Raw genomic sequence first — 13,918 nt, forward strand, 5'->3', positions numbered from 1 at the left:
TATCAACCGAGCCACACAGCTTGATGTCATCTGCAAACTTGCTGAGCGCACACTCAATTCCATAAATCCTACACTGCTCAGGGGTCCCAGCATCTGAAGGGGTGGAAGATTATCTTTGCTGTTCTTACATTGGCAGCTCTAATAAATAGCATATAAAATGATGCCTTACAGAGTCTATGTGTCTTCTTACTGGGATCATAGCTGACCAGCACCTCCAAATGAAAAACAGGCATTGAACAGTTACTTCCAGCACAGGAGTAGTCCCAAAACCCCGAAACAGTACTGCATGGCATCACTGTTCTGTTTCCTCTTTACTGTGGTGTTCATGTGTGAGGTGGCATATGCACAAGGGCTTATGTATGTGTTTATGCAGGTAGACATGCATATCTAGTTTTTTACTACTTAGTTTTGGTTATCTATCAATTTACTAGCTACAGTATTTTTAGCCACCCTGCATAGGCAACTGCACTCAAACAAGCACAATGAAGCAGGCAAGTACAGATTCTGGCCTTCTGCCCCATCCCACCTGTTTTCTCTCTGTACTAAACAGTACAAATACTGAAGATAAAGATGCTTCAAAAATTTAGAACACATTGAAGAACGAAATATTTGAATGGCCAGTTAAGAAACTGCTCCACCCACTTAAAGTTTCAAATTTTTTAATCTTGAAGAATTTGATAGTTTAAAAACATACTTTTAAATACCATCTTCTCAACAATTACTCAAACTTACTACAGTAATGACAGCATCGAGGGAGGGCTCTGAATATAGACTTCTAAACTGTGAAATAAAGGATTTTTCCTCACTAAACACTGAGGATCAAGGAACCAAGATAGCTGACCAGGCAGAATGGTTAAAAAATGGAAACCTGAGAATGGTTTCAAGCTAATTTTGAAAATGAAGCCCTCCTAGTTTTTATCCAATTTCTAAGAAAAGAGTGCTTCATTTTTAATGATACAGATTCTAATCACATGTCACTAGAGCAAAGAAAAGCAAAACCTCTCTCTGAAGTTAATGCTCTGCCTCCTCTCTACCACAGCTGTAGACTGTAACTCCAGTATGCACATTAAAAAACAGAAACAGTTGGTTTACATGTCCTTATTCCTTGTGACATGCTTAGGGCACCTCTTTTCTTTTAGAAGAGATTATGCATGTTTCAAAATAACACTGCAGAGACTCTTCATGTTTCAAAATAACACTGCAGAGACTCTTCATGTTTCAAAATAACACTGCAGAGACTCTTCTTCATAAAAATCTTAGTTTCCTTTTACTCTGAAATAACTGAGGAACTTCACAAAGATTTAGAACAGATTTATAAGCAATGAAGAAAAAGAATGAAATAATAGAAAAAGTACAAACCTCTGATTGTACATGCCCCGGAAATTGTAATTTGCTCTATAATTGGGAATTGGCTTTGGATCTAATGGCCTGTAGATGGCAGGCTCTCCTCTTTTCATAGCCAGACCATTCAGCTCCACTGTTGGAGTTATACTGCCTGTAAAAAAAACCCAAATACATGTAAGGCACTTAAACCACAAATATTGCGAAAGGCACAAACAGAACTGAGATGAGCAGCAAAGAGAGAGCTGCATGATATTCTTCTGCTTTTAAATTAAAAAAGAAGCAACTACCTTGACATTTCAGCTTCTCTAAAATATTGGAATATGGATGTAAACTTAATCACAAGCAATAGAAAAGAACATTTAAACATTTATCTCAGTGCATTCTTTATGCAGTTCCAACAGATTAATCTTCATATATGAATGAGAAAGTCAATGCTAAAATCAAGCTGGTTATTCATCTTTCCAAAGTGCTTATAATATGACACTTCCTTAAACTATAAAGATAAAAGAATAATGTCTTTTCCCGCTGCATACCATTAAATAAAACCACAAAGAGAGCAATGAAGCATTGAAACAACTGAACAGCAACAGGCATTTACTGCAGTCATTTGGTAATCTTACAAGTTAGAAAAAATGCTTTATTTGCAAGACTTGAAAATTTAAGGCTATAACTAAACGCTAATGAGCTAACAGGAATGATCTAACAAACTGAAAAACAATACTGGAAATCAGTATCACTACAGCCATCTACTGGTCACAGAATCCAAAATTGCTTGGGAGTATTATCCTGACCATTAGCCATTATGGATTGTTTGGAAGTGGTGTGATAGCACTCTCTTGCTCCTTCACAAATCAATACATGGCTTCTTCAGGCCCAGGACGATGGTTCTGCCCTGTCTCCTTCACAATCACTGTGACTTCAGAAAGTTCAGACCTCTATAAAAATGAATCCTGGGTCTGATCCTTGATATTGCAGAGTATTACACAAGCTTTTAGATTTTTTTTGGCTTTGAGCATATTCTTAAAGGGAAAAGCTGATAACAAAAGAAGTACGATTTAAGAGAACTCATTTAAAAGTTCTATCACTTTACACTGTTTTGTCCTGTCTGTTGATCATCTACAATCACTTTGTACACATCCAACCCTAATCTAAATAATATATTTACATACAGTTCAACTATTTTAGTTATGTACATTAAAAATTCTCCTGTGCAAATTCCCTAGGAGTTCTTCATTACACTATCACACCTGTAAGAAAGACAGCTATGTTGATTCTCATCCTCCAACTCAACTTATATCTTGTTAAATTTATTTACTGGTAGTATAATATTCCAACACTTCAACAACACAGAGAGGAAAATGACATACCTGGATTATTGTTAACATTATTTTTGGGTGGTCTAGGTGTTGGTTTGGGAAGGGTAGTTTCATTCAATGCTTTGCTAGCAGCAGCATGTTGGGCCTTTTTAATACTGCTTCCTTCAGCTTCCCATGTCTGTTCCCCGAGAGTCAGCTGCACTGTGAACATCTTCAAAGACAAAGAACAGGTAAACACTGGCAAGAGTATCACTATGGACTAGACCAATCTGTATAAAAGCTTTTAGGGCTGAAGAGAAACTGTGCTCTCTTTTCATTATGTTCAGTTCCCAGAAAACTCATCTGACTCTTAGAGAGATCAGTGAGCCCTCAGCAGTGGGCAACATTAAGCCTTTCAAATGACAAAGAAAAATAGCATGATGTTAATGTCAACTGTGAAAGAACAGAATAATATTTAAACCAAGTAATAACAACTGAAAACTGATGATCTACTCTTGGAAGACTATATACAGGTGAGTTAAGACCACAATTCTACACACATTTGAATGCATTTAGTCACTCTACTAGTAGAAAAAATGTAAACAATGCTACTAAAAGAAGTAATTTTGTAATAATTCTGAATGGATACAAATCACTGCTCCTCTTCAAGGCAGCAGAGAATGTGGCACAAATACCTGTACCCACCGAAATAATTTCTCACCAACCTGATTTCTGAAAAGAATTTGTATTGTTAGTCCAGAGGCACAACTCAAATATGTTCAAAAACATGAAGTAAGAAAGAAGTATTATCTTTCTGAATGAAATTGCAGTTCTCTAATGTGGACTGTACAGCGAAGAAAGGAACTGTAAAACTTCAGAGTTCAGAAATGGACTAACTGATCAAAAAAACATATTTTAAATCTGGAATAAAGGATTATTTCAAGCAGGATCTATGCTGTGCAAATCACAAAGACAAAACTCAATGCACATTTAAGGCATTAGATTGACTCTATCTTCTCTGTGATACATACAGGTTCTGTTCAAATTTGAGCATATAAAAATAAGAGAAGAAAGGGTAAGAACTCAATGTCTTCGCCGTATCAATTCCATACAAATAAAGCAGGATTTAATAGACAGATACACATGGTAAACTAAGATATACCTACCTCAGAGAACACACTAACTTACTTGAGGCAACATAAAGAAATCTACATGTTTGTGTGAGCAGTATATAAAGTAAAATTTTCATTTTGATAGTTTTTGTTCTGTAAATTTTTAAATTATTTAAACTTGCTGGATCCAGGACCAAGTATCTAGAGATGGGCAACATTTAAATTTCCCTTTACATATATTTTCATTTAGCATGTACTTGCAAACAAGCATTTGAACGCAAGTACGTATCTACCTCCCAACTCAGCCCTATACATGTGTACACCGTGCATGTCAACTGAATGCTATAAATACATACTTGTGTCTTAAATACAGGCTTGAGCTTTGGCCTACTGTAATTTTCAGAAGCACAGTGCCAGTCCCCGTATCACAGTTCCTATTGCCATGTCTTTTTTTCCACAGCAGTCATGACACTTCCCCACAGACAAGGAGGAAGAGAGAAAAGAGTATCTTAATTTTGCCCTCTGTCAAATGCTATCCCCCACCTGAAAGCTAAGCTGGGTGTTAGAGCTAAATACCTGTAACGATCTAAATCATCTATAAACATACATCCTTATTACTAAAAGAATTGAAATCTGATTTCTGGATCTGGAGCTTATATATTCTTTGTTTTGCAAGTAAGTATCAGTCTAGTATTTTTATAGGAGGAGAATAATACTGAATTTAAATAAAAATATGATTAATAATGGCTACTTATCTACCTATAACTTTCCTCTTTATGCTTAGAGCAGTAAGCAGGAAATCAACACAATAAAGGACTTGCTCAGTACACTTCTACAGCGAGAGCTCTAACCTTCTCAACTTAACCCATCTGACAAACTCCTACAATAAACCCACACACACAATAATGGGTGGGAATTTAATTAAAGGAATAAAACTGCCTAAAACCAAAATCTGGAGCAGCCAATGAAGTACACAAGTTCTGCAAGACCGGAGCTGACGATTCTGCTATGAATTAAGAAGTATTTCCCATCGATTTTCTGAGGAAGTTTGTATTCCTTCCCACCTAATTTACCTGATGGCTGGAGAGTGGAAATGCAAAGGCCACCACACTTACTCTCATTTATGCTAACAAACACGTCCTAATTTTTCTCATGATGAAGAATACACCCGGAGGGCAGACTCCTAGAAACCTTAACTGCACTGTCAGGAAGCACCACTTCTATCTCCACTGTTTCTAGTTTCCAATTTCACCCCAAGTGTCAGAACTTACTTTCTAGAGACAACTAGAAAAAAGGATACAAAAATTTACTACCATTTGTGGTCACAATGCAGGCAGCTGTCTTACAGAGCATGCCTCTGAAAATTACAAAAACCACTAGTGAAGGAGAACAGAGTATGTGTAGGAGGAAAGTAATATGAGATGCTGCTTCAATGGCAAACAGCCGCAGCAGCATTACATCCTTCGGATCATGCTTTCTAGGACAAATCCAGCTCTGTTTCACATATTCTATCAGGTATATCATCGTATTACTAGCAAGACATTATACTAAACTGCTAAGACAGTCATAAGAATTTCTATGCCTCTGCTTTTTGTAGGTCAAAGGTACACGAGTCTGCATAATCTTATTAATATCACCCTTGTTCTTCCATCCCCTTCCATCCTTTGTTTTTTGCATTTGCTGCACAGGTCAAAGACAGACTTAATATTATTCTGAGTCTACAGAGCATATGTTTGGGGTTTTTTTTTTATTTCCTATCCTGCTAAAAGGTAAGGTATAGCATGAATGTAATTTAACTCAAATCTCTTTACTGCTGAAGGAATATCAACAGCCAAAACTACAGCTTTTGGTACAATGAAAGTACTTCTTATTTCACAGTAATAGAAAAAAGGTAAAAAAATAAATATATAACACAACAGTGAAAAGCACAAAAGATCTAACATGCCACAACCTAAACCCAACCAACCAGTGTACCCTATACCCAAATGCCTCCAGAAAAGTGAAGAGCACTTTAATTGCCATTCACAATGAGGAATCCTAAAACCTTTCTGATTCTCAGCAGCCCTGCACCTGCTGACATTTCTACCAGTATAAAGGATGCATGAACACCAGTCAAACGAGGTCAGTGATTCGCATCAACTCTACGCTAGCTGACAGCAGAGAGGCAGCCCACACCTAGCTGAAACTGCTGTCACTGAAATCTGCAGCGTGACCCCACTGCCTTACACGGCTCTGCCACGCTAGAAATACTGAGTCCCAAGCAGCTATTAATTATGCCATGGTCTCTCTCTCTCTGAGTTTTTCAGGCTTTTTTCTGCTCCCCCATATTGCTCTTAACTAGGGAGGAAATTCAAAATTATGTCTGAAAATTATTATCATGAGAATATCCCTCTGTATTCCACATCACCCAAAAGCATCCTAATTCATACTTCTGAAATGAAGTTGGATATCCAAACTGATATGAGAACTGCCCAGAATTAACCATCAGTTCACTAGAAATTTTAATGCAATAATCATATTAGGAGTCTTACTATCACCGGAAATGTTAAAGTTGCACAGAATTTAAAGGAAAGAATAGTAATAAAGTCTGTGCCCTATAATGCAAGATCCAAAGATACAGCATCAATGCAATCAACTTTATGTACATAGAATCATATCAATAAGCACTCAAAAGAAATTACACATAACTACCTTTGTCGTCATCTGCAATACCATGAAACAAACCCTGAGGTAGTTATCAGAGGCACACCACTGGGGAGAACGATTCAGGCAGCTTACGAAGCAAATGCTCCACAATGGTTATGAAAGGGTGGTGCTGCCCTGGAAAGATCTTCACAAGGTCTTTTATAGAGACCGACAAATATAAACTCAAAGGTGGAAGTGAAAGTCAGGTTTAAAATGATCTATAGGGCTTCAACAGAAATACAGACATACTTTCCGAAAGCATGAAACAAAATAAAGAAAGTAAATAACAGTAAGAAATCCCTCAGACTAGAAGTACAGCTGTGTTTGACAAGCACAATTGTCCAGACCATGATGTTATCTGTTCAGCATTTAAGGTATGGCTCATCACCTGGAACTGTGACCTTACCTTGGCATGAGCAGGCCCTCTTTCATTCAGAAGCTTATACTGGGGTTGAATTCTATTGAAACGGGCTAACTCATTTACCAGACACATTGGAGTTTTCTCTTTGGGGTTTGCCATGTTATCTTGGAGAGGAGCTGTAAATAAAGAGGCTGTAAAGTTTTTGTGGAGAAATGTATCCTTCACAACTTCGCAAAGCTTTGCAAAAGCAACAGCATGCTTAGAAAAGAAAATACTTTGGCTAAAAAATAATTTTGCACATATGCTAAATACAATGTTTAAATACTATTTATATACTAATCATATGAGAATATATATTTTACAGTAGCCATTTTGATTACATGCAATTAAAAAAATACTAAAAATACAACTATTTCTTTCCAAAATGTCTCTATAAAGCATGACAGCGTAGGAGGACATACACATAAGCTACATTTTCTACGTCACCAAAGTTTACTGTCAGGAGTACACTGGTTCCAGGAACTGACTACTTTTTCAGAATGGTTTCTTGACACTTTGAAGCAGAAGTGGATAGAGTAAGAGTTGCAAGATAAATATAGCAGATGAAACCATGTGGTCTCCACCCGCTTCTCCATGCTTCTTCCTGGTGTTTTAGACTTTCCTCACAATAATGAAGTCACACTCAGAGCACTTCCAAAAAACACCTTTTCTCCCCCTTTAAGGATTTTGTTCTGCTTTTCTTAGATGACTTACTTCATGTATACTGCCTTACTTTTTTTTAACTTTCTATTGCTTTTTCAACTCATCTGTATTTACCCCTAACACACACTGTCATCTTTTGCTTATTTTTTTAGGGTAACATTTCTACATTTTATACCCAGTTCAGCATAGGAACTGGGCATAGCATTTATTAGGCTACAAAGGAAACACCGAATACTGCCAAGCAGTCTGAAGACATTCTGTTCTAGGGAAGAGAAACACACTTGGAGACCTTCCTGCACCACTAAAACTTCTGTATAAAAGATACGCTCAGAATTTGACAAAATAGACATGTTCTTTTATGTCATTGGTCAACACTTCACAGGAAGTCTGAGATCAGTTAAAGAAACTTAACTTAGTAAACAGTCTATTTAGCCAAAATATTTTTCTACGGGATTTTTTTTTCTTTATTTTAATCCTCTTTAAGACCTAATTTATTCATTTATTTTTTAAATTAGCAAGTCGTCAAAGAAATTCATTTGAACACCAAAGAGAATATACTGGAACCAACTTACCTGGTGAGCTGCTAGAAGGTGCAGGATCCACAAGGCTGGCAGTAGGACTGCTACAGCTGGCAGCCGAATCTGAAATGGATCCATTCATTGAGGATGGCAGACCCAGTGTATTTGTAGTGGCAACTGGTAGGGGTAGCACCATAGGGGACATGGTGGGTCCGGCCAGGTTTGCTGGAGTCTGCATCTTAACTTGTGCCATTGCCTACCACTGCAATAAACAAATTATTATAAGTGGGGCACTTTGCATTTTGACTGTCAAATAATGGTAGTGATATCAGCAACATTTCTTTTTTGCTCCTGGATCTAAGTCACAAAACTATCCACAGAAGTAAATGCCTCTGCAAACATTACTTCCAAACTGAAGCACCAAGAAACAGAGCTCACAGCCAAAGGACATCACCAAAGCAGAAACCACACGCCCTGAATGTTCTGTTGTTCAGCTATGGACTGACCCTGCCTGAAATACAGGAGAAAGAACTATTATTCTAGAGTAAAATTCCATGTAATTATTTTGTTGATGAGATTAGCACCTGCCAATTTCTTCAAGAAAGGATGTCATTACAACAAACTGCCATAGCCATCTTTTGCCATAGTTTTTTCCAGTGAAGTGCACACAAAATACCAAAGAAGGCCGAAAGAGAAAATCCCTGAGTTCTTCTGCCTGGTACCAAACTACAAAAGAGAAAAAAATAAGGAGAGAAAACAAACAAACACCAAACAAAATACGAAAGAAGCATGTTCTGAAAAAATAACTGCTTATCCAGTCAACAGGTGGAGCACTTCAATCCTTGTATAAACTACAGCACAGGTACCAGGATTTCCTAAACTAGCCTTTAACCCAGTGCCTAAAGCATTTACCAAGAACATGCCAGGTACTAATTATCTTTCTCCATCTACCCAAATGAGTTTCTTCACTACCAATACCTCTTCTCTGGCTAAGTCTACACTCATAGACAAACGAGGATCATGGCACGGCACCTTCATACTACTCACTGAGAGTATGCTCCTTGGCAAAACTTTGGCTACTGACAGAAAACTCTTCAAAAACCACACGGGAGCAGTTCAGAGGCCAGGAGGCACCCGAGGCAATCCACACAAAGAAGAGAGGAGACAGTCATTCTCAGTCCTCCAGGGAAAAGTCTCGAACTTCTCCCTTTGGCATCAGCAGCAAACAGGATGATGTATTTTATGCAGTAACATGGACACAAGACTTATTTTTTAGGGTTCATGCACATGGTATGATCTGTACAGAGTGGATAGAGAGACAAACCCCATAACAGCCAATAAGCAGCCTGGGGACCTGGAACTTTCCCAGCAGCAGCTCTGGTCCCCTCTGGCAAAAGCAGAGGAGGGCAGGAGCCCAGCTCTCCTCCATCACGGGCAGCACCCTTACCACTAAGTTCTTTGCTACTTCTGTTGAGGAATTCTCTCTTCCTAAGCAAAAATCCCATCCAATCCCATCTAACTAAGATCTTACTGAAATTAGTAGAATGATATAAAAAAAATCTGATTACATTAGTATTTTTGACCCCTCAAAATCTGTTAAAAAATACCTAAGTACTCAGAAGGACACTATTGTTGGATTAAGATCCCAAACCACTTGATACACCATAAAGTGTAACAGCTGCACTATTATATATAATAGTAAATCCTGTTACTGCTGACTCCATGCTTTGGAGAAGAAGTTCAGACTGGAATGCCAGTTTTTATTACTGAGGAAAGACAGGCTGATTTGAATCTCTGGAAGGCAAAAGTAAAAAATTTAAAAATGAAGTTAAGATGCAACCACTTGCCCTTCCCATAAATATCTGAAGTAAAATGCTGATAGTGACAAAAAACTAAAAAATACATATGCAGTCATCTGTGTTCAAAAATATGGACTACACTTAGACTGTAAAAGTCCTACAGTCACTTAAAAGCACGTCATACAATGGAGTAGTATTATTAGAAGGACCTAACTTAAAGACTGAGAATGCATAACTATAGAATTCTTTGGTATATTACATGTTCAATTCTGATTTTAAATATACTAATATAAATCAGAATGAATTAAAAAAGGTTCTGAACTGTAAACATCAAAGTCAATGATGGCAGAATCAGGCCATATTTATTAAAGATCTTCGAAATTCAAGCAACATAATATGAAATATCATCACAATAATTAAAGTTTAAGAAACTCCTTACACTGTTTGGGGCATTTCAGCTTTATAAACACGAGTATAAGCAAGCCATTACTCACATAGTACACACACAGTACTTGCGTAGTACTATATGAGATGTACCAAAGACTTATTCTTGAGCCCTACTGGTTCTGAATTATCCTTTCAGCATCCAGTACTTCGAAAGTTTATTCTTTTTTTTAAGTAAGCAGAACTTACTAATAAACAAATAATGTGTTCTATGGTATTGCTGTTCTAAAGGCAGAAATTGTAGGATTGATCCTTTGCTATCAAGGATTTAAAAAAAAAACCAATCTGATAACAGCATGAGGGAACTGTGAAAATGAGTAAGATAAAGTTTAGGAGAAAAAAATACACTCTTTGTCCTACAGTAAAGTGCACAGGAAATTAAATTGTGAAATCAGAATAAAATCATAACATATTAGGTGCTGGGGGTTTCTTATATATCTCAAGTTGCAGAACTCCTCTGAGAAACTATAACTATTTTATAAATTAATCTGTATACACAAAGGTGCCCAGGATGTACATGTAATTATAGGGACTAACTCTTAAGTACACGAGATACAGAGATAACAAATTTGTAATCAGTTCTAAAAATTCTACTAGCGGAGACAATAAAGAGAATTATAGTTGATAATAGTGCTGTCATGTCATTTTCACACTACCAAGCAAATCATCTTTGATGTCACGACAAAAGGAAGACAAAACCTGTATGCTCCATCTTTTCTTTACATTTCTTACATATGCACCAGTGTTATACTATTCTAAAAACAGTGAAGTAAAAAAATCTTGGGGCCTTCCAGCCAGGAGCACAGACCAGTTTGTTACTACACAACAAAACGTAGGACCTGGGGGAGAGAGATTTCACTAAGCTGGTCAGAGAGGAAATGCAGTTATATAATCAAAATGTTTTTAAATCTTCTACATAGATGTTTTTTAAAAATCTGGCATATACAAAAGGAGGAGTCTGTTTAGGTATTACGAATACAATTACAAAAGCCCCCCTACCTCATTTCAAGTGGCTAACCCAACTCACATGTAGTGAACCACTCCACCCATGTGTCTCCAGAGGAGTTCCCCTCTATGCTAGGTAGTGCTTACAGATGCTTGGATCTCAATGGGAAAGTGGGACTGCGCAGCTGTGACTGCCAGCTTTGTGTCTTTATTGAGCCACCAGCTGCCATTCCGACACACCACAGCAATGGTATTTCTTGCAGTCCTAATCACATACGTGTTACCCAGTCAAAGTCTGCACGTTGCAGCACTGACATTTTTGTAAAGCTATATTCTAGACCTTATGGCGCCTTCTGAAATGCTGCAGTGCTTTTTCCTCTCTTACTCTAACCTGCACAGCTGCATTAGAAATGCTATGCAGGCATTTAAAGGGATGTAAATATAGTATATTTGCATTTTACTTCCCTTCCACTTTGAAAGCACTTTGTACAGAGGCAGCTACACAGGTTCCATTAAACAGTTGGTATTAACTTTCTTGTTAAACTATATATAAACTGCCAATTTTCCTCTCACACTAAAAACACCCAAACCAAAACAAACTCACATTAAAAGAACAAAACAAAACCACCTCACATTTTAAAGTGAAAATATTGCTGTCAAACATTCCATTCATTTTTCTTGTAAGTTAGGAAACACAGCATTGTGGTGGTTTGACCCTGGCTGGACACTAGGTGCCCACCAAAGCTGCTCTATCACTCCCCTCCTCAGCTGGACAGGGGAGAGAAAATACAACTAAAAGCTCAAGATAAGGACAGGGAGAGATCACTCACCAATTACTGTCAGAGGCAAAAAAAAAGATTTGAGTTTGGGAAATTATCTTAAATTACTAATCAAATCAGAGCAGGATAATGAGAAATAAAGCCAAATCTTAAAAACACCTTCCCCCCACCCCTCCCTTCTTCCCAGGCTCAATTTCACTCCCAATTTCTCCACCTCCTCCCCCTCAGCAGTGCAGAGAGATGGAGAATGGGGGTTCATCACACGTTGTCTCTGCTGCTCCTTCCTCCTCAGGGGAGGACTCCTCACACTCTTCCCCTGCTCCAGTGTGGGTCCATTCCATGGAGTGCAGTCCTTCAGGAACAGACTGCTCCAGTGTGGGTCCCCTGTGGAGTCACAAGTCCTGCAGCAAACCTGCTCCATGTGGGCTCCTCTCTCCATGGGGCCATAGCTCCTGCCAGAAGTCTGCTCCAGTGCAGGCTTCCCACAGGGTCACAGCCTCATTTGGGCATCCCCTGCTCCGGACTGGGGTCCTCTGTGGGCTGCAGGTGGAGATCTGCTCCACCATGGACCCCCATGGGCTGCAGGGCACAGCCTGCCTCACCATGGGCTGCACCACAGGCTAAAGGGGAACCTACGCTCTGGCTCCCGGAGCACCTCCTCCCCTCCTTCTGCACTGGCCTTGGTGTCTCCAGAGCTGTTTCTCTTATATTCACTCCTCTCTCCAGCTGCAATTGCTCCAGCACAGTAACTTTCCCCTCTTCTTAACTGTGTTATCCCAGAGGCACTACCATTGTCACTGATGGACTCAGCCTTGGCCAGGAGTGGGTCTGTCTTGCAGCCGCTGGCACTGGCTCCATCGGACACAGGGGAAGCTTCTGGCATCTTCTTACAGAAGTCCCTCCAGTAGCTCCCCCCTACCAAAACCTTGCCATGTGAATCCAATACAAGCATTAATTTAGTTATATTCACAGATGCAGAATATTTTTAACTATGAATATATTTGTGTCATGCCAAAAAGCACCGTACACCATAAAAAATTACCTGTGTCTTTTTATGATGATTATAATTTCTTGTATTTTCTGGAACATGAATCAATTTCTACCTTTAGATATGACTTAAATGCTCAGGTGAAATCATTCTTAGAATATGCCACACAAATTGAATAAATAAAGACAGGTAGTGGATAAGACATCACAGAAGGTGGAAAACACGAACAACGATTTTTTCAAGTTAAACACTTTGACAACGGGGAAAAACTGAAAAAGCAATTCTTGACTTGAAACACAAGTTGTTGTGTGAAAAACCAACAGTGGCAGAAACTAATGACCTGAACAGCTGAAACGGAAGATTGGACTTCATCTGCACAGAAAGTGAACATGCACATAGGCAGTAGGGTGTTACCACACTTTCACACTGCTCTGTCATACAACTCAATGTACCAGTTCTAATTTGTGTACAAGTATGTTGCACACAACACATGGTACATACTTGTGAAGTGCTTTACAAAGGTTAACAACTGAGAGCCAGCCGCTGCTGAGCTTGTATCTCACATATCCAATACTTCCACTTATACATTTGAATTGGTGTCTATTTTTCACAACAGTCATATTAATGATCCCAGGTCCTTTTCTACAGAACTGCTACCCAGCAAGTTCTAGCCTGTGCTCTGCTAGTGAATCTGTTCTGCAGCTAATGAGGGTTTGTTCTTGTCTTCCTTGAATTCCCTCGAAAAAAAAAAGAAAGCAAATTATCTTTTGATAATTCCAATTTGTCACGATCACATTGAATCCCAGCTCAAAAATGTTTGCAGCCTCCTCTAAGCCTGCTTTATAACACTTACAAATTTATTAAGTGTACTGTTTCATCCACATCATTGATGAAAATATGGAAAGGCACGGGAACAGCAAGCATTAAAATAGACTGGAGGCAGTGT

At 38.5% G+C, this 13,918-nt stretch overlaps 1 protein-coding gene across 1 annotated transcript; it reads right to left on the minus strand.

Annotated features, from left to right (window-relative positions):
- Positions 1 to 1,359: 1,359 nt before the first annotated feature.
- On the minus strand, positions 1,360 to 8,282 carry LOC104410349 (double-stranded RNA-binding protein Staufen homolog 2-like; the record flags this gene model as incomplete). The annotated part of the gene is made up of 4 exons (XM_010020485.1): positions 8,072 to 8,282; positions 6,843 to 6,973; positions 2,712 to 2,871; positions 1,360 to 1,495 (listed from the first exon to the last, which is right to left on the minus strand). Coding segments are annotated over exons 1-4 (626 nt in total), but the record flags the coding sequence as incomplete, so codon positions are not given.
- Positions 8,283 to 13,918: the final 5,636 nt, after the last annotated feature.

Source organism: Nestor notabilis, unplaced genomic scaffold (genome assembly GCF_000696875.1).
Source record: "Nestor notabilis isolate BGI_N333 unplaced genomic scaffold, ASM69687v1 scaffold14518, whole genome shotgun sequence".
Lineage (NCBI taxonomy): Eukaryota > Metazoa > Chordata > Aves > Psittaciformes > Psittacidae > Nestor > Nestor notabilis.